Below are 18791 nucleotides of genomic sequence, written 5' to 3' on the forward strand. Positions count from 1 at the left end.
TTTGGCCGTTTGGTCCCCATCGAGTGGCTGCTGCCGTGCCCTGCTGCTGAGTGCCCGCATTGATACGCTCCGATAGTCATCCCATCTCCCCTGCCGCCACCGCCATAGCAGCCACCCCGAGTCACTCTTCGCCCTAGCTTGGCATCTTGCAAGTTGGAAGCCCCTGATCTATCGGCAGTGTCACAGGCCACAGGGAAAGGCCTGCTGGCCTAGGCGCCCCTGGGAACGGGGCCGGGTAGTCCTTGGCGCGGCGCGGCGTAATTACATGTAACGTTGCGCCTGGGCCGAGCGTAAGTTGTTCGTCCGGACTCAGCTTGCTTCCCTTGCGGCCTTGCCCTGTCACGTCGCTGCGACAAGGCCCGGTTAGGCCCACCCCCACCCGCACGCACACACAGACTGCCCGGGGTATCTCACTATCTCTGCAGCGTGCGTGCTATAGGACAACGCACTCGCACACCCCGGTAAACGCGCTCAAGGGCGCGCTGGATAGCGATTGGCGTGTGACAGCTTTGACGTCACAGGCAGAATCCTCACAGACTTGCACCTGCAGCTCTGCTGTGCAGTGAGCACGCTGCTTTATGTCCCAAACTTTCAGTATTCATGGTATCTTTGTAGTGACTAGTAACAATACGGCCACTTCCATCCTGCGACAATGACTGATCACTTCAAACCTACATTAACCTGGATAACACACAGCCGCGCCGCACAGTGCCCTTTCACCCCTTTGCCTCCATGTGTTCATTTACGGTACACCCAACCTCGCCGATGCCTAACATATCATGCCTTTGGCGACCTGATCAGCACATGCGCCTGTGACTTGGGCCAACCCGCTGCCCTGATGAATCGGGCGAAACATGAGCCCCTGTTGATACACACCACTCCCCTGACGCGCATGCCACAGCAGGACCGGCACATCGCGAACCTTGTGGTCTCACCCACTCACATACAGCATACTTCGCCGTTGCAGCCCTCCGCATGCACACCATGCATTCCAAGCCCCTCAGTTCTCACGGCGGTGAGTCCCACGGCGAGGCCCCCACTGAGTTGCCGCCCGCACCACTTGCCACGGCCTCCCTGCCGCCTGGCCGCTCCTGTGACCCCTCCGCACGACTCACAGCCGCAACGCCTACCGCTGTGGTTGCCGCCGCCGCGCCGGGCTCCGACCGCCACGGGTCAGGCGGCATTGGGAAAGCACCTGTCCCCGTGTTTCCGGCACTGGAGGGCGCTTGTCCTTGGAACCGCTGCTGCGCTGCCAAGTCAGCCCCAACCCCGGACGCGCCGAACGCCCCGGCCATGTTCGCGCCCGATAGCCCGCCGGAAGGCATCACCGGCGGCGGGCGCGGTGGCGGAAACCGCGGTGGCTGCGGCGGGGGCGGCGCCTGCCTCGCCTGCGGCAGTCCACGCACGCCGACAGTATTTTCTGCCCGCTGCCACAGCACCGGGCCTGGGCCAGCCGCCGATGCAGGAGTCGGCTCCTCATTGCGCTCCCACAGAATACCGCCTCCGCCGCTGCTGACGCCGGCATCCGGCACAGCTCCCTCCATACCCGTGCTTGGCGCGGCTGCCGATCCCGGCTGTAGTCCGCCCATGGCTGTTGCGACGTTCGGTGCTCCTTGCAGAGGCAGCGGCGGGCCGTTGTCCAACAGGCCCTGCAGCCGACTGGCCCTGCTAGTGCCGTTGCTGCTGGAGCTGCTGCTGCTGCTGCTGCTGCTGCTGGCGGTAGCGGTGGGGCTACCAGAACTAGGCTCGGTAGGCGCCGCGCCGCTCCTTGGCGCAGCGGCCGCTGTACCCGAGCGGCCAGCGGGTGCCGAGCTGGCGCTCGAGACGGAAACATTGGAGGCAGGCGCAGCGGCCGCAGCGGGGGCGTCCGGCTGCTGCGTGGAGCCACGGGCGAAAGACAGCAACCCCGCGCCCAGTTCCGTCAGCCGGCCCACAAGGCCTCCACCTGCATCGGCGGCAGCAACGGCGTTGGCAGACTCCGGCGCTGCCACGGCCGCCTGGGCGGCCTGCTGTGCAGACGCAGCGGACACAGCGACTGCTGTGTTGCTGCCGCCGTTGCTTGTCGTGGCGGGCGCAGACGTGCTGGGGACCAGCGGCTGCTGGGGCTGCTGCTCTGGCTCGACGGCTTCCGACGCGGCGGACTGCGGCGGCTCCGTGAGGTAGCTGATCGCCACCACGCCGGCCGTGCCCGCCGCCACCAGCCCCACCGGCACCAGCACCTGCGCCGCTGCGTCCGCCACACTGCCGTCCGCAATGCCCTCCGCCAGGTCCCGCACGCCGCCTGCCACACCGCCTGCCACACCCGCCACGCCCGCTGCCGCCGCGCCCACGGCCTGCAGCGCCGGCCCCACGTCCGGCAGGCCGGGCGCCGACAGGGACGGCAGCGCCGGCAGCTGCGGCGCCGGCAGCGAGGGTAGCGACAGACCGCCCAGCAGGCCCGACTGCGCCGCGGCCGCCTCTGCGCCTGCGCCACCTCCCAGTGCCTCAGCCCCCGGCCCAGCCTCAGCCCCCGGCCCACCCGGCAGCTGTGACAGGGCTGAGCCCAAGGCGCCCATCATGCCCGCCACCAGCGCGTCCCGCTGAGCCTCAGTCCTAGACCCAGGTGCGTCTGCCCCTGACAAGGATAAGGATGCAGAGCCGGAGGCGGGCGCAGTCGGCTCCGAGGCGGGTCCGGCTTGCGGTCCGCCCATGAGTCGTGCCATGAGCTGACTGGTGAAGTCCTGCTCCTCGTCCTCCTCGCCCCCGCCCGCGTCCCCGCCAAGGTCAGCCGCCGTGTCGCGACCCGCAGTGCTCGCGGCATACGTGTCCCTCATGGCGGCAGGCGCTGGCGCAGGCGCTGGCGCAGGCGTCTCGCGAGCCCTTGCTGCTGCGGCCATGTCATCGATGCCCGGGCCACGGCTTGCGGCTGGTGGCTCCGGAGTCATGCCGGGCGCCTCAGCCCCGTTGTCTGTGCCGCCGCCAATCAGCCCTCCCAGGCCGCTCAGTCCGCCCTGGAACAGGCCCACCATGCCGCTGCCACTGGGGCCGCCGCCGCTGCCGCTGTTGCTTGCTGGTGCGCTGGCAGCAGCAGCAGCGGGTGCAGCAGGTGCCGCAGCAGGTGCCACAGGCGCACCGCTGAGCTCCGGCGCCAACTGGCCCCGCAGATCAGACAGGGGCGACAACAGCCAGTCTATCCCGCCAACGCCTCCCCCCTGAGACGGCTGCTGCGCTGGTGGTGCCACCGAGTCCGCAGCCCCACGTCGAGTCGTTGAGCCCGGCTGCTGCTGCGATGAGCCCTGCGCGAGGGCCCCGCTGGCTCCGGTGTTGGTGCTGGTTGTGGCAGGTGCGGCGGGCGCGGGGCGGCCGGCTCGGCCCATGAGCTCTGTGGCTGTATTGGCGCCGCGGCGGCTGCGCAGCATGTCCTCCAGCATGTCCGCCAGCTCGCCGTCAGACAGCTCCGACAGCCTGCAGGGAACACGTGGTAGAGGTGACGGCGGTGGAGATACCAAATGGAGAAGCAGTGACAGCAGCGAGTTCGTGGCATGCCACCAGCGAGTAGCAGCTTGGAAGGAGGTGGTGACTGCCGTGGGGAAGCACGGAAAATCATCCGCGCCTGGGGCAAGCCCTTTCCACACACATACACGCTTGTCCTCCCTGCCGCACCGCACCTGGCCTCAAACTCCGACACCACGAGTCGCTCCAGGCGCTGGCGCTCCAGCATCACGTACCGAGACCGCTCTGGAGGCTGAGAGCTGCGCGAGAAGGCGCGAGGCAAGGGGCGCTGGTTACTCACCAGCGAGGGCGCGGTTGGTGGTGCGCGTAGTCCACTCTTCATTTCATGAGGCCTGCACCGCGCCACTGGCCGTCAAGCCGAGCACTTACGTGTAAGAATTGCTTTCGCCGAGCAGAGCCGCATCAGCAGGGCCTGAAAGCAGCAGTCCGGCTGCCAGCGTGGACAAGCCTGCCACCAGCGCCGCTCGCCCGTCATCATGCTGCCGTTGTGATTCTGAGTGCAAGCTACGAACAACGACCAAACGCGGTATCCGAGACGAGACGCCCGGTGTAGCGAGCTGCGAGGCACGCACGCTCGGTCCCAGCCGAGCCGCCATAGCTGTCTACTAATGATATTCTATTATTGGCACATAGAAAAATTGTGTGCAGGCAAAACGTCGCCTGTATTTGTGTCTGTTCTGAGCGGCAGGCTGTCAGTGTCACTTCTCAGACTGCGGCCGGGCCCGCGAGCGCTAATAACGAACAACCCAAAGCTCTTTGTGAGCACAGGCTTTCACCAGTATTGGGTGTGGCTATCTCGTTTTGGACTCGCCATCGTGATCGGTGTGGCGTGCCGATACCCAGTCCGTCCCCGCGGCCCGCTGCGAGCGTCGACGGAGTGGACCTTTGGTCCCATCAAACAAGCCTCAGACCACATACCCCCTAACCCATGCAATCTTTACAATGAACATGGCTCGCTTAAATGGTGGCCGTGTGAACTTGGGCACCTAAGTAGTCGTACCAGCTCACTTGTGATTTGCACACCCATTGCTGCCAAACACCGCCTACTCCACTCCACACGGGCCATTTGCTGCATACGTATATTCTTGAGATTTTTTCTACTGCTAGGAGGCAAGCCAGCTCCAGTACAGCCGGATTCATGGACATCCTTAACATGGATGTCCAGCAACCGAGGTCGATTCGCGACCTGGTGCGCTTGAACAAATACAGCTCAGGATCCTCTCCAAAAGGCAAGCCAAGCTTTAAGCGTCAGCTTACGAAGCGGCGGCACGGCTCTTCGTATCACCATCGCCGAATGTGAAATGTCGCTTCGCAGGTTTTCACAGCCCAGCTCCGCCCGCGTCGTCGCCTGTGGACCCTGGCGCATATGCGTCATACGGATGCGTCGTGGACGAGCTGCAGTGGCTGTTGGGCCTCGCCCGCCTGAGGACTGGCGCGCAACCTGTGCCCACCGATGGCGCCGCACACGGCTGTGAGCCGCGGCGGCCTAGCGGAAGCGGGTCAGGGTTGCTGGGAGACTACGAAGCCATGCTGCCGCGCAACTCCTGGTTACAAATGGATGCACAGCGAGTGGCTGTGCCCAGCCGCGCGGCATTTAAGGAACCGGCGTCACCGCCGGCTCCCAACACGCCTACCGCCAGCCAGCGCAGCAGCCGGCACTGCACCGCGTTCATGCGCGACCTGGCCGCCCGCTGCCCCAGCAGCGCACCGGCCGGCAGCCCGCTCCGGCGCAGGCCCTGCCATGAGTTGGAGCCACAGGACGGCACAGAGGATCCGGATCCATGGCTGGCAATAATCTGGCAGCGCATCGACGCCCTGCGTGCGCTACTCGCTCAGCCGCTGTGAAGCGGGCGCCGTGCTGTGACCGCGTGACCGCCGGATGCTGCGCTCTTCCTTCGGAATGCGAGCGTGAGGACATTTCATAACACCACAGTTCCCGACTGTCTGTGCCCCGACATGGACAGAGGGCAGATGTGGTGTCATACTCTGGTGTACCTGGTTTTGCGTCTGGTGCTGTAGACCGCGCTTCGTGCACCGACATGGTTTGTTGCACGGTTGTGGGGCTCTGGTGGACTTCGGCTTGGCTTCGACTTGTGCCGGTGTAGCAGCTGAGACACGCTTTGTGCGCAGAAACAATGCACGGTTGGTGAAGGTCGGCAGACAGCTGGGGGGAGGGCGGTTTCCCTTTGGGCCGGAGATGGTTCCCTCCTGACCTGGGTGCTGGGCACCCTTGCTTGGTCGGACTGTCCCTTCTTGTAATGTCGCAAACATACTCTCACGCGTGCGGTGCCCGGGCAGGATGGACCGACGGAGTGATTCTCGAAGCGTTCTCGACTCGGTGATGCAATGGCAAGATGGATGAAGCTCTGAGTGCTTTCAGTGGCCCCTGATACCGTATGTCTATCACACGCGATTTGCACAGGTGCATGACGTGGGGCCCCATGCTATGCTTTCCATATTGTAACTGGGCTTGGGTTGCCGGGCTTGCGCAGGGGTGCGCTATGAAGGGAGGCATACGGTACCTCCAGAGTCCTTGCACCTGCAGCTCGTGTACACAGCAGTATAGCAGTCATCGGCTGTTGCACCTTTGGTCAGCAATCGAACCCACAGCCGATGCGAGGCAGCGCGGGCTAGGGGCACGCTTGCACGGATCGTGGGCTGGTGGAGGGGATCGCAGAACCGGGGGGGGGGCATCACAGGGAGACATGGTACCGCAGTACTAGGTGGAAATCAAGGGCTTCTTGCTAACCCACCTCCCATCATTGCAAGGGACCTGGAACCCATTACCCATACACGCAGCGGCCTCTGTCGTGTCACCCCTCAGCCACCAGGTTGGGATAGGGTACCGGCAAGCACTTGCAAAGTGCACAGGGTCTAGTCAGGCCCCTGACGACGTACATCGAAGACGGTGCCGCTAGCGGTGCTAGTCAGGGCGTCCAAGCGGACCCTGTGAAGCAACTGGATGCATGGCTTTTGGGTTGTAGTCAAGTGGGGGCGAGAGCTCTGGCAGGGGAGTCGAGGTGAGCCAGCCGAAGCGGACTGGGTGCAGCACACGGCGACAGGCGTCATGTCGACACACACGGGGCCGCCACGCCTTGCACGGATTTGACTACGCACCCTGCTTTATGACGGTTTGTACTCACCATGATATATGCCAGGAAGGTTGCCAAGCTCCTCATGAGCACAAGGACCAGTCCAGCATCGGGGGGGGGGGGGGGCGGAACTGGCGCCTACCGAGCCGAGTCCGATCACGAGTCGATGTGGGTCATATTAAACTCCTCGGTATACGCTTCACGTAAATTTTATGTAGAGCACGATGACAAAATCCTAAGTTGCTTTGGTTTGCACAGAACGCGACAGAATGCGCGCAAGGCTATTCCAGTCCTTGGCCATACAGGTCGCTGAGGAAGGCCTTTTAACCACTGCCCTGAGCGGCTACGCTTGCCGGGCTTTCAGTGCAAATGGTGTCACAAAATTTGGCTTTCAGTGCTCATCGGTGTCGACATCAGCAGCGTCTCACGAAGCCTCTTCGAGCCGTGGATCAGGAGACCAGGGGCGAGTAACTGGTGGCAGGCAGGAGCGCGCCGGGAGGCAAGCGCCCACCGGTTCTGATGGACCGCAGCGTGCCGATCGAGCGAAGCAGGGCTACGCGGATGGAGGCAAGAGTCGCTCGCTGTTTAGGCGAGACAACAATCCCGACTCAGGGTCTCGCGGCGGTGATGGGCAGCGCGGTGGTGGCAAGGGTGCCGGTACTGGTAGCGGATACTCGGGTGGCAGCAGTGGGCAGCGCGGCGGCCCATGGCAGCAGCAGCAAGGCGGGCGCCAGCACGACCGCCGTGGCGACGACCGCCGTGGTGGGGGCGGAGGCGGCGGGCCGCCGCCCATGCTCCGCGACGGCCGGGACGGCCGGGACGGGCGCGGCGGCGGCGGCCGGCCGCCCTTCGCTCCCTCCGGCCCCGGCTCCGGCTCCCGCGCGCCCCGCGCCGCCCGCTGGGACGCCCTGGACGTGGCCGCCTCCAACGCGCCTCAGCGGCTGCTGCAGCTGGTGGGCGACCCGCGCAGCGGTGTGGCGGACGACACGTCCTCGCCCGCCTTCGGCGAGGTGACTGTGGAGCTGCTGCACCACCAGCCCAGCAATGAGGTGTACTGGTACAAGTACGCCTTCGCGGGCGGCCAGCCGGGCGGGCGCGGCGGGCACCGCGACGGGCGGCTGTCGGACTACAGCCGCAACCTGGCCTACGTGCTGAGGGCCAAGGACCCGGCCAGGTGGGGAGCAAGAGGGGGAAACCGGCAAGGAGCAAGGGGGGGAGGGGGAGGGGCAGGGCGGGGCAGCGGCACTCAGGTGCAGGGCGGGGCAGGGGCAGGGGCTGGGCAGGGAGGGGCAGGGGCAGGGGCAGGGAGGGGGAGGGAAAAGGGCAGGAAAGGGCAGGGGGTTGCGAAAGGGCAGACATGGCTGGATTGGGATTGGGGTTGTGGCGACATAAGGCCAAGCAGCACTTCACTGGACGATGGTGTTGCCCCTGCCCCCTACTTTCGCCCTGACCGCCTGCAGGTGGAGTGTGGAGGCGCTGGCGGACAAGTTCCGGGTGCGGCCGCAGCGCATGCTGGCGGCACTGGCGCTCAAGGTGCGGGAAGTGCGTGTGTGTATTGTGTAAGGGTATGCTTGGTGTGCGTACGTGTGTATACTCTGCGAGCGGGAGGGCCCAGACCAACACCACAGGCGCCGCCTGTGCACCCACCCACACACCCACACACACGCCCGCGCACAGGAGCTGGAGGCTCAGCGGCTGGAGTCTGGTGCTCTGCTGCGCGGCCCGCTGTCCGCCTACAGCCTGCGGGTGTCGCTGGCGGACGTGCACCTGGACAAGGCCAGTGGGGCGCCCCGGCTGCGGCCCGCCTCGGCGCCGCCGGCGGCCTCCAGGGAGCTGCTGCTGGGGCGCATGCTGCCGAGGGTGGGCGCCAGGATGCAGGGGGGGGCGCCAGGGGCTGGGGTGGGAGGAGGGGGAACCTGTTCACCCGCTTGCATCGACTAGGGCGCCCCTGGCATCCAGTAGCATTTGTTGTGGCTTTCAAGTTGGTATGTCCCTGGGATCTTACCTGCCCTGCTCCCTCGCTTTCCTCCAGGTCGTGTCTGCGACGCAGCGCACGCAGGCGGCGCTGCTGTCCGCGCTGCGGCCCCACGGCTTCGACGCGGCGGCCCTGCGCGCGGCGCTGCAGGCGGACGTAGCGGCGGTGGAGGCGGCGGCAGGGGAGCTGGACGCGGCGGCGGCGGCAGCAGGGGGCGAGGGGGCTGAGGGGGGCACGGCGGCGGGCGGCGTGTCAGCTTACCTGGCACCAGAGCTGGCGGCATGCCGGGCGGCGGTGGAGGCGGTGGCGGCGGCGGTGGAGGTGGTCGTGAACGCGTCACCGCTGCTGCAGGTGTGTCGGGGCTCATTGCGCGTGTGTACGTATGACTGAAAGCACTTTGTTTGAATGGCTAGACTACTGGTACGTCGGGCATTGTTATTGCATGACATGCTTATTCCGTACTTCCGCTTCTCGTATCATCCTGCCTCTCAGGAGGAGCGCCAGGCCGCGGCGCTGAGGGCCCGGGTGGAGGCGGCGCTGCAGGCGGGGGCTGGGCAGGCGCCGGCAGCGGCAGCAGCAGTAGCAGGGACAGGAGCGGGGGCAGGCGGCGGTGCAGATGGCAATAGCAAGGACGCGGTGCCAGCTGCTGCTGCTGCTGCCGCCACTTCGCCGGGGGGCGGTGAGGCCCTAGAGGTGCTGTTGCAGCCGCTCACGCAGGTGGGCCATATGGCTGGGACTGGGTGTACGGCAGTCCAGCATGTTGGTGGCAGGTGCTGCCTGGTGCTGCCGCAGTCTAGGGGTGCGTGGGGCATTCCGCTCAGGCAGGTCGGGGGCTTGCCAGGGTACCAGCCTCAACGCATCACCACACACGCCTGCTCTTTTCCAGGTCCACTTCTCTTGTCCACCAATGTGCCACACGCTGCAGACGCTCACAATCCCCAAACCCGCTCTCCAAACAGGACGGCTCGGGTGCCCCGCTGCAGCGCTTCCTGTTCAGCCTTCCGCCGCCCATCCGCGTCGCGCTGCTGCGGCAGCTGCCCCGACTGGCGGCGCAGCTGGCGGCGGCGGGCGTGGACCTGCAGCGGGCCGGACGGGACGCTGCCTACAGAGGGCCGCTGGCACCAGCCGCACCCGCGGCGACGCCCGCCGGGAGCAAGCAGCAACAGCAGCAGCGCCAGAAGCAGGGCGGCGCTGCGGCGAGCACCCGTAGCGGCAAGCTGCCGCGGCTGACAGTGGACGTGCTCGGGTTTGTGCCGGTGTCGGAGGCGCAGGCGGAGGCGCTGGCGGCAGCTGTGGAGTCCGCGGCGGCTGCGGAGGCAGCACTGGTCGCGAAGCTGGAGGCACTGCAGGTGGCGGCGGGCGCGGCCCCAGCCCCGGCCGCAGGGGCAGCGGCGGCCGCGGCGGCGGCGGCGGCGACGGCGCCGTCCGCGGCGGAGCTACGTGATGCCCGGTCGCTCTTGCGGCAGTACCTGAGCACGCACAGCATGTGGGGCGAGCTGAGGCTGGCGGCGCGGAAGGCGGCGGGGCACAGCCCCGACACCAGGGGCAAGCGCCGCAAGCTGGAGGTGGGCTGTGTGTTAGCGGGCCGGAGGGTGGGTGGTCAGGACCAGTTCAAGGGGGGGCGGCCTGGGGTTGGTGGCCCTGCGCTGGCAACATGGCCGCGCCGTCGCTCGCATCCCTGGGGCACTGTGAGAAGCAGCCCTTGCCACTGCTGCTGTTGCTGCTGCTGCTGCTGCTGCTGCTGCTGCTGCTGCTGCTGCTGCTGCTGCTGCTGCTGCTGCTGCTGCTGCTGCTGCTGCTGCTGATCACTCCGCTACTGGTCGCAGGTGATGGCGGAGGCGGACCCCGCGGCGCTCACCCGGGCGCTGCAAGTGGAGGCGCACACACAGCTGCGCCGCAGCCACGACCGCGCCGCAGCAGAGTCTCTCAAGGCTGGAGTCGCCGCCGCCGCCGCCACGGAGGCAGCCGCCGCTGCAGCTGCCTCCGGCTCGGAGGCAGCCGCCAAGCCGCCCACGCCGCTGTCAGACCCTGCGGGCTGGGACGCGCTGGCGGCGTGGCTGGATGCGGAGGTGGCGGGGCGCGTGTACGCACGTGGCAGTGGCGAGCGCCTGGTGGTTCGGCTACCCACCTACCCCGCATTCGAGGTGCGTCCGGCGCCCCTGGTCAGCCGTATCGGCCACCAGCTTGAATGGCTGTGTGTAGCTGCAAATATCCCGCGGCCAGGCACGTACCCGTAGCTGGATGTGCCTGCACGGCCTTGAAAGCCTGGTCTCAAATGAACGGATGCCGCCCTGCGCCACCCCCGCGCCCTGTTACTGGCTCCCCCGCTGCTGCTCAGGGCTACCCCCTGTCTGAGCTGGACAAGGCTCGTGAGGGCGAGCTGGGCGCTCTGAACCGTCTGGTGGCGGCGCGCACGGCGGCGGCGCAGTGGGCGGCCTTCAGGCGCGACCTGCTGTTCAACCTGGGCGTGGTGCGTGCGGTCGGGTTGTGACCGGAGGGGAGACATAATTTTACATCCGAGTTAAACGGGGATGAAGGCGAAACGTCGTATGAGACATGTCGCACGCACCGATCTGTTTGCTCTCTGGCACAATGCCTTGTGTGTGCCTCCCCCATGGACGTCGGCATTTCGCACGCGTGAGCTAATGACTCTGTTCTCCACATGAACGGCTATCCCCCGCCACCACAGCGCGGCGAGAAGCTGCGTGACAACGACCTCCCGGGCGCCCCCGCCTGGCCCGCCAACCTGCGCACCGAGCTGACGCGGCCGGTGGTCGTGTACGGCATCGGGCCGGACGGCGCCACGCAGTACCCGCCCGTGTACGTGGCGGCGGGCGACGGCGCCAAGCGGCCGCTCAACGAGCAGGAGAAGGTGCGGAGAGGGGGGCGGCGCAAGCGTGGCTGGGTGGGAGGGGGGAGAGGGGAGAAGGGCCGGGCGCGCAATTGCTGTGTTCCCCTTCCTTGTGCTCTCCCTTCCGTCCTGCCACTTGTGCAACACACGTGCCGCGCACCCACCCACCCGCCCTCCGCCTCCCGCCCACCCGCCAGGTGTACCAGGAGCGGCGGCTGCCGGGCCCGCGGCTGCCCTACCACATGGGCCGCATCCGCACATTGCCCGAGCTCAACTAGGGTTGGCGGGGCATCTGGGTGAGGGCGGCCTCAGGGCGGGATACGGGTAGCTGAACGGGGAGCCGGATCTACCTCACGATTTCGGACCTAGGAGGGCTAGCGGGCGTAGGGTGTGGTAGCTGATAAAGCGCCAAGTAACGGCCTGCTTCAGGCGCGGCCGCAACAGCGGTAGGGCCTAGCTCTTGCAAGGGCCTCGGCGAACTCAGTGAAGTCGCCGGGACCAGTAGGTCAGTGGGGCGACAGGGTTCCAGACGGTGCAGTCAAGTTGCTGGGAGCCAAGCAATCGGTGCTGGGTACTGATGAGGGCTGAAGGCTGCCCACTGGAGGGGCGGTCAGGCGCTGAAGGGTGCTGCCAGGGTAGCCTGACGCGCGAATATGGACCTCGGGACGAGGAGCAGCAGGATTACGGTAGATCATGAGCATGCCAGAGCTTACCTAGCACACAAGTTGTGGGTTGCAGTAGGTGCAGCTGCTGCAGCTGTAGGGCCTAGCTAGGGGAAGGTCGTGGCCTGGACACACGCGATGATGTCGCGGCCTCGCGGGGACCATTAGGTTACAGGGAAGGCGTGTGGATAGCTCTGCCAACATGCTTGCTGTCAACCACATGTGCGCGTCCGCCGCGTCGGGAGAGAAGCAGCTCCCTGCATCACTGGATGCTGACGGGGTCTGAAGGCTGGCCAGCAGGGCGGGGCGCTCAGGCGCTGCCAAGTGCCAACGCGTAAGGGGAAAGCTGTGTAAGAGCGAGGAGAGGAGCATCTCTCATCAGCATTACATGAATCACGAATGCTCGGAGTTTCTCATGGGTCAGGACGCGCATTCCCGCCCAGCCGACAGCACACCACTCCGAGTGCCGATTGAGCCTGTAACGGACCACGCTCATCAATAACAGTTCTAGCACCGCATCGGCTCCACTAAAGCCCCTCTGCCTCAACACCAAATCCGCCTGATACTCCTGAGCAGCCACGTCCAGCTGCGGCATTCGGGTCAGCCAAGTGTTAAGACCACCTCGTAACACAACTCGCCTCCGTACTGCCGACGCGCCGCCCGCGCCGCACGCATCACCACCGACTCCGCCACATCTTGGGTCAACGCCGCCGCCGCTGCCCTGCGCGCCACTGTCGACCCTTCCGCCGCCGCCTCCGTCGATGCCGACATGCTCCTCCACCCCGCCCCCACACCGCCGCCTCCACCGGCATTTCCGCTATCCGCCGCAGATGTCGCCGCCGCCACCGCCACCTTCCGCAGCGTCCGCCGCAACCTCATCATCACGGTCATGGACAAGTGCCCGGACAACTTTGTCGCCGTGTGCCCCCACCTATATCATGCCAAGCTCGCCGCCGACTTGCAAGCATCCCCTTTCTACGCCGTCGCCACCCGTGCTGACTACTCCGCCAGCCTTACCGCCGTCGGGCTTATGCTGCAGCCGCTGGGGCTCCCCTTCCACGCCGCCCGGCCGCCACCTGTCAACTACGGCACCGGCAAGTGCCACAAGACCCCCTTCGGTTTTCGCTACATCACCGCCTCTCCCGCCATCCCCACCACCGATGCCGCCGTCGTCCTCACCGGCTTCCTCCGTACGCTGGACGCCACCCTGCCGAAACTGTACGCAGCCCTCTTTCCGCGCCTGCCCCTGCGGCCGTGGCACGTCAACGGCCCCTTCGTCTCCGCTAGCCTGCTGCGCCACGCGTCCCTCGCCCCCAGGCCGATCAACCCTCTCCCCGGCGCCGGCACCACCACCTTCACGCCCACACCCCCCGCCGCCACCACCCCCGCACCGACTACCCCCGCCCCGGACTTCCCTTGTGCTGTCTGCGGCCGCACCAATGGTCACGGCCTCATCCTGTGTGATCACCCCGGCGCTCGCACCGACGGCCGTGCCACATGCCTCGTCGGCGCCCACGGCGCATGCTTACGGCCCGCAATCAGCACACGCGCCGCCCACCGCATGGGCACCTGGCACTGCCCCCTGCACGCGCCGCAGCCTGTTGAGGACCCCGCGACATCCTGCCCCTACACTGGCACCCTCACCTTCGGCCGCACGATCCGGTACCCGCCCCCTGCCCCTGGGCCCCCCATCGCCACCGTCACCTACACCGCCTCGACTGCCGCGCCATGTCAGCTGCCCGGCCCTATCTCCGCGCCGGCCGTGTGCACATATGACGTGGAACGGCTCTTCACCAACCTGCCTATTCCTACCTGCATCGAGCATTTGGTCAACCTCTTCTCCCTCGTCCTCTCCACCCTGCATGATGGAGCCGCCGGCCTCCAGTTCTACCCGTACAACCGTGCAGCCGAAGCCCAGTGGCCTACCGAAGCCGCATGGCTTGCCCGCGCCAGCCCCAAATCCACCTCCGCCGCCCGCCGCGGGCGCCCCCCGCCTGCTCCCCATCCGCATCGAGGTCTCGACGCTCACGGCCGATACTATATGTGGACGCCCGGCGTCCTCCGCACGGTGCTGCGCGCCCTGCTTGCGCATGCCTACACCTCCTACCGCGGCCAGCCCTACCTGCAAATTCGCGGCGTCGCCATGGGCGCCAACTTCGCTTCGTACGTTGCCAACCTGGTCCTTGCCTATGATGAGTTGCGCTGGCAGCACGCACTCTACACCCGCGTCTTCATGCCCTCCGCCAGCTCCTTGTGCGCGGAAGCTTCCCTCGCCCTTGATGTGCTACTGGCGTTCCAAGACACCCAGCGGTACACCGACGACCTCCTCGGCTGCTGCAACCCCTTCCTTCCCCACCTGCTGCTGCAATCCCAATCACTTGCCGGCATCCCTGGCATCTACTCCACCGACCTCACCTTGGCGGCCTCCGGCGCCACACCCGCCGCCGGCGTCGCCACGCCTTACCTCAACTTCGCCATCACCCCCCACAGCAGCAACATCTACGGGCACGTCGTGTACGACCTACAGCCGTACGACAAACGCGACAGCCCCAAGTTTGCGCAGCTCGGCGTCTCCCGCTTCACCCCGTTCTACTCCTGCATCCCCCGGCACGTGCGCTTCAACGTTGTCATCGGCGCCCTCGTCACCCTTGCGCGGCTCTGCACCACCCTCGGCACCTTCATCACGTCAGCACGGCGCACGCTGCGGCGGCTGCATCTGCGCGCCTACCCGCGCCCCTTCCTCCGCAAGGCCCTCATGCGCTTCTATTGTCGGCATCGCCAACTGCTGCCGGGTACCATGACCTCACGCGGGCTCCTCAGCCTCCTGCCGCCCCCGGATCTGCCCCCTCCTCCGCCGGCGGCCCCGCCACCGCCTCCCCCTCCGGCCCCCGCGCCACCAGTCGCCGCCGCCGTCGTCCTGCCGGCCCTGCCCGCACCACCGCTTCCCTTCCCTCCTGCTGGCCACGCGGCCTGGTGCCACGGCGACAACAACATCGGCTCAGGCGACGACATGTCCATCTCCTCTGACAGCGGCAGCGATATGTCCATCTGTTAGCAGCAGCCCCGGATGTGACGCAGCAGCGTCAGCCTCAGCCAGCACGACAGCCGTGGAGCGGCGATATGGGCGACGGTAGCGGCGGTACCGAGCGGTGCGGTGGCTTGTAGTAGGTGATTGGGGGTGGGGCGCCGGTCCCGGCTGCCCTGAACCGCTCTGCGGTGCGGGGACGGCCGTGCCGGTGTTCCCGTGCTGGGCTTCTGGTTTCCAGTTTTACGGTAGGGACACAGGTCGGTGCTAAGTTTGGGGCTTGGCGCGCGTGTGGGCTTTTTCCTTGTCGGTTCGGCGCAGGTCGGGTTCTTGGGTTTGCGTTAGGGGCGCTGCTTTTCGGGAGTGTGCTGTCCCGCCGGCCGTGTGTGGGGCGTGCGGTGCGTGATCGCCGGCTTCTCGGCCGTCTTGTGGGTTGTGTGTGCGCGTGTGAGTGCCTGTTTGCGGCGGGCGCGTGTTGGCTGCGTGGGCGGGATCCTTGGCGGGCTTTTCGTCCTGGCTGTGTTTTGCCCTGTGTGTGTGCGCGTGCCCCCTCTCCGCGCTCCCGTGCCGCAGGGCTGTTGCTTTTAAGACGCCGCCTCCTGTCATGCCACCGGGGAGCTCTTCGTGAGCCCGGGCTCCATCCAGCCGCGTACCCAAGTACCCACCTACGTACCAGCCCCAGCGCTGCCAGCCTCTGCAGCCACCCAGCGTCCCATGCCAGCTGTCCCGTGCCTCTCCCCAGCTGTCCCACCCCAGCAGTCCCACATCCGCTGTCCCCTCCCAGATGTCCCTCCCAGCTGTCCCTTCCAGTAGTCCCTTCCAGTTGTCCCTTCCAGCTGTCCCACACCAACTGTCCCACCCCAGCTGTCCCTTCGGCTCCCTTCTCAAACACAGCTTCAGCGAAATCTACAGCCTGCCCGACTCCCGGCGTGTGCGGCCTTCCGCCCGCCTTCCAAAACGCAACAGCCCCCGCCTCTCCTCGCCAGCCGCTCACAGCCGAAACTCTGCTTCTTTCTTAATCAGCCACAAACATCAGCCACAAACAATGCCTCGGAAACAACACCTCGGAAACTTCCTCCCATCTAGTGCGCGGCCACAGCTCCCCTACCGAACGTCGCAGCACCTATCCTCACCATCAGCAACGCTTCCTCACCTCCGGTTGTGTTGTTGGCGTGTTGCACCGCATTCGGCCTGCCCGCCACACTTGTCGTACACATTCGGGCCCCTCTTCTGCTTTGCTTCGCCTTGTTCTTGCCCCTGCTTGTCACACTGTCGCCCGGCCATTGTTTTGCTGCACGCCGTTGCATTACGCTAGTGCTCGTCTACACAGCTCATCCGTGGACGCCGGTCGACTGCCTGCAGGTGCGCATCGGCTATGCTATCCGCGCGGTGTGGCGTCGCATTGAGTCTGTGTGGTGCTATCGCCTTGGCCGGGCGCCCGGAGCGTGAGGAATGCGCGTCAGCAAAACATCGACACAACCTGCCAGCTACCGTCGGTACAGTAACAGCGCGCGAACGACGCACCAATGCCTTGTCCCTTCTTGCTACGCATTTATGTGGGCACGGGTGGGAGCCACACACATCGGGACTACGCTTTCCTGCCCCTTGCCATGTTCCATCACGAACTCGCCTCCATCACCACGCCACGCCACACCAGACCTCAACCCCGCCTGACAATCGAACCCCGCCAGCCCGGCGTGTGCGTTTCACCCCACCACGCCCATGCGCTTCTGGCGCTTGATGATGTCCTGCGCCACATTAAAGATGCCCTGTGTGGCCACTCCGCACACCGCACACTTGGTCGTCTTGGCGTTGTGTCTGCGCGGGGGGCAGACGGGGAAGGGGCAGTTTGCAGGCACGGCAGGCTAGACCATGGCAGTCCCCAACCGACCCCAGCGCCCTCTGTGCCCACAGCGCTCACGCTGACTCACTTGAGCGCGCACTTTTCACAAAAGTAGTGTTTACAGCGCGTCACCACCGGCGGCGACTTGCAGGCCTCCCAGGGCTCGCGGCAGATGAAGCAAGCGAACGGCAGCTCGTCATCCTCCCGGCCGCCTCCCTGCTCCTCCTCCTCCTCGCCATCGGCGTCCGGGTTCCAGCCCTTGGCAAGGGCCTCCGCCTTGCGCTTCTGCTCCTCCTCCCACATCTGAGGAGAGCAAGGGCATGATTGGGGCGGGGAGAACGCCGTGTGAGCAAGTCGGGCTGTGCTGGGCAAAGTGTGTTTGGTGTAGCTAGCAGCCCGGCCCCTTCTCCTAGGTCCGCAAGCTCACATCTTTATAAGTTAGAACGCCCCCTCTTGCATAGGTGCTGCGGTGACTCGGCATAATGTCACTTGTCAACTGTAGTGCTCGCCTCCCACGCTCCACACTCACAGGCCCCCAACCCCCACCCGCCCACCCCCACCGACACTATACCTTATCCAGCTCCCAGCCGCTCTTGTAGTCTCCACGGTCGTGCATGAACTTGCACGTGTCGCCGTACGAGCAGTAGCCGGTCTCCTTGTAGTCCTTGCACACGTCCGGCTGGTAGTCGAAGCGGGCCGTCACGCGCACGTAGGCGTTGCCGCGCAGGGGGCCGTGCGAGCCGGTGCCCTTCTCTGCCGCCACCGTGTGCTCGCGCCGGAAGCCCTGGAGGGTGCAGGCGCAGCGGGCAAGAGAGGCGGGAGGGCAGGCGGGTGGTTAGGAGGGTTAAGTAGACAGGTGCAGGGTATGCGACCGTACTGCGGGCCATTACTGCGCGACTTCACCCCCGCCGAGCCCCAGCCCATGACTAATCGCTCCCGGAGCGCAGATGTCCTGCTCAGCCCTCACTACCATGAGCACGCCCACACACACGTCTACAAACAGTCACATATAACCACGCACCTTGCGGTAGTCGACGTATGCGTTCATGCCCTTGTACGTGCCGTCGTCCGCCGCGCCCTCCGCCGCCGTGGCCTGCTTAAGCACCTCCTCGCGCCGCGCCCTGCACATGGCAGATGGGAGAAGAAAGCGCATGTCAGTTCCAACTGGTCTGAGGCATCCCCACGCACACTTCACAACGGCATGTGCGCACTGCAACCCTTCCGCAACCAGCACATGCTCAACACCCACCGTGCGTCCCGGTCATATTCCGTCTCCGTCTCCAGCACGCGTGTCGCGAGCGTGTCTTTCCCGTCCTGCAGCGCCTTGGAGCCCGCAAACTCCACCATTAACGTCTCCTTGTCGTCCTTCTTGGTCGTGAACGCCAGCGGCGCGTCCGACTTGGCGGCCTTGGCCTTGCGCACCACGCCACCCCCCGCCTCGTCGTCGTCGCTGCCGCCCTCCGCCCCGCCGCGCTTACGAATGTTGGCGCCACCCTTTTTGCGGCGGAACATGCCTGCTGAGCCAGCGGCCGCGGCCACGGCAGCTGAGTTGGGGCCCGGCCCGGCAGCGTCCGCGGCGTCCGTGGGCATGTCCGCCGGGCGCTCCGCTGCCGCTGCCGCGTCGTCCTTCATGGTAACTCCGTTAGCTAGCCTAACGTGCTGTTGCTTGTGTTCCAAAAGGTCAAAAGCAGTGCCCCTAGCGCAAGCCTAAGTGGCAACGAGAGACAAGCGCACAGAAGTGGTCAATGCGGCCCCGCAGGTGGCACAGGTGGACCAGATATGAATTAGAAACAATAGAACTATAGTGTATAGTACGTTTGCGAGATACTGAGTTATGATTTCCAACTTGGC

At 66.0% G+C, this 18791-nt stretch overlaps 4 protein-coding genes across 4 annotated transcripts; 2 read left to right on the forward strand and 2 right to left on the reverse strand.

Moving 5' to 3' along the window:
* Positions 1-249: 249 nt before the first annotated feature.
* Positions 250-4256, reverse strand: CHLRE_06g254500v5 (uncharacterized protein). Its single transcript, XM_043062674.1, has 3 exons — positions 3862-4256; positions 3648-3731; positions 250-3444 (listed from the first exon to the last, which is right to left on the reverse strand). The coding sequence occupies exons 1-3, from the start codon at positions 4086-4088 to the stop codon at positions 1008-1010; spliced, it is 2748 nt and encodes a 915-aa protein (XP_042923380.1). The 5' UTR covers positions 4089-4256; the 3' UTR covers positions 250-1007.
* Positions 4257-4436: 180 nt separating this feature from the next.
* Positions 4437-5968, forward strand: CHLRE_06g254550v5 (uncharacterized protein). Its single transcript, XM_043062675.1, has 2 exons — positions 4437-4721; positions 4808-5968. The coding sequence occupies exons 1-2, from the start codon at positions 4646-4648 to the stop codon at positions 5335-5337; spliced, it is 606 nt and encodes a 201-aa protein (XP_042923381.1). The 5' UTR covers positions 4437-4645; the 3' UTR covers positions 5338-5968.
* An 850-nt stretch (positions 5969-6818) lies between these two features.
* CHLRE_06g254600v5 (uncharacterized protein) lies at positions 6819-12438 on the forward strand. The gene is made up of 10 exons (XM_043062676.1): positions 6819-7758; positions 8045-8117; positions 8262-8444; positions 8617-8910; positions 9052-9276; positions 9519-10124; positions 10386-10703; positions 10898-11029; positions 11249-11431; positions 11608-12438. Exons 1-10 carry the CDS (start codon positions 6854-6856, stop codon positions 11686-11688), a joined length of 3000 nt encoding a protein of 999 aa, XP_042923382.1. The 5' UTR covers positions 6819-6853; the 3' UTR covers positions 11689-12438.
* A 6-nt stretch (positions 12439-12444) lies between these two features.
* On the reverse strand, positions 12445-18776 carry CHLRE_06g254650v5 (uncharacterized protein). The gene is made up of 9 exons (XM_043062677.1): positions 18190-18776; positions 17962-18061; positions 17512-17724; positions 17029-17243; positions 16622-16915; positions 15771-16453; positions 14249-15042; positions 13464-14194; positions 12445-13318 (listed from the first exon to the last, which is right to left on the reverse strand). Exons 1-5 carry the CDS (start codon positions 18570-18572, stop codon positions 16804-16806), a joined length of 1023 nt encoding a protein of 340 aa, XP_042923383.1. The 5' UTR covers positions 18573-18776; the 3' UTR covers positions 12445-13318; positions 13464-14194; positions 14249-15042; positions 15771-16453; positions 16622-16803.
* Positions 18777-18791: the final 15 nt, after the last annotated feature.

This window comes from Chlamydomonas reinhardtii, chromosome 6, assembly GCF_000002595.2.
Source record: "Chlamydomonas reinhardtii strain CC-503 cw92 mt+ chromosome 6, whole genome shotgun sequence".
NCBI classification, from domain to species: domain Eukaryota; kingdom Viridiplantae; phylum Chlorophyta; class Chlorophyceae; order Chlamydomonadales; family Chlamydomonadaceae; genus Chlamydomonas; species Chlamydomonas reinhardtii.

What these genes read in the sequence shown, in the direction of transcription:
- CHLRE_06g254500v5 (XM_043062674.1), bottom strand. Translation starts at nt 4,088, where the DNA reads ATGGCGGCTCGGCTGGGACCGAGCGTGCGTGCCTCGCAGCTCGCTACA. An exon ending in GGCGAAAGCAATTCTTACAC is followed by an intron (nt 3,732 to 3,861) that starts GTAAGTGCTCGG and finishes CTTCTCGCGCAG; the next exon opens with CTCTCAGCCTCCAGAGCGGT. An exon ending in GTGTCGGAGTTTGAGGCCAG is followed by an intron (nt 3,445 to 3,647) that starts GTGCGGTGCGGC and finishes TGTTCCCTGCAG; the next exon opens with GCTGTCGGAGCTGTCTGACG.
- CHLRE_06g254600v5 (XM_043062676.1), top strand. Translation starts at nt 6,854, where the DNA reads ATGCGCGCAAGGCTATTCCAGTCCTTGGCCATACAGGTCGCTGAGGAA. An exon ending in TGGGGCGCATGCTGCCGAGG is followed by an intron (nt 8,445 to 8,616) that starts GTGGGCGCCAGG and finishes GCTTTCCTCCAG; the next exon opens with GTCGTGTCTGCGACGCAGCG. An exon ending in TGTTGCAGCCGCTCACGCAG is followed by an intron (nt 9,277 to 9,518) that starts GTGGGCCATATG and finishes CTCTCCAAACAG; the next exon opens with GACGGCTCGGGTGCCCCGCT.
- CHLRE_06g254550v5 (XM_043062675.1), top strand. Translation starts at nt 4,646, where the DNA reads ATGGATGTCCAGCAACCGAGGTCGATTCGCGACCTGGTGCGCTTGAAC. An exon ending in CTCAGGATCCTCTCCAAAAG is followed by an intron (nt 4,722 to 4,807) that starts GCAAGCCAAGCT and finishes GTCGCTTCGCAG; the next exon opens with GTTTTCACAGCCCAGCTCCG.
- CHLRE_06g254650v5 (XM_043062677.1), bottom strand. Translation starts at nt 18,572, where the DNA reads ATGAAGGACGACGCGGCAGCGGCAGCGGAGCGCCCGGCGGACATGCCC. An exon ending in CATACGTCGACTACCGCAAG is followed by an intron (nt 17,725 to 17,961) that starts GTGCGTGGTTAT and finishes TGCACCCTCCAG; the next exon opens with GGCTTCCGGCGCGAGCACAC. An exon ending in GCGGCTGGGAGCTGGATAAG is followed by an intron (nt 17,244 to 17,511) that starts GTATAGTGTCGG and finishes TGCTCTCCTCAG; the next exon opens with ATGTGGGAGGAGGAGCAGAA.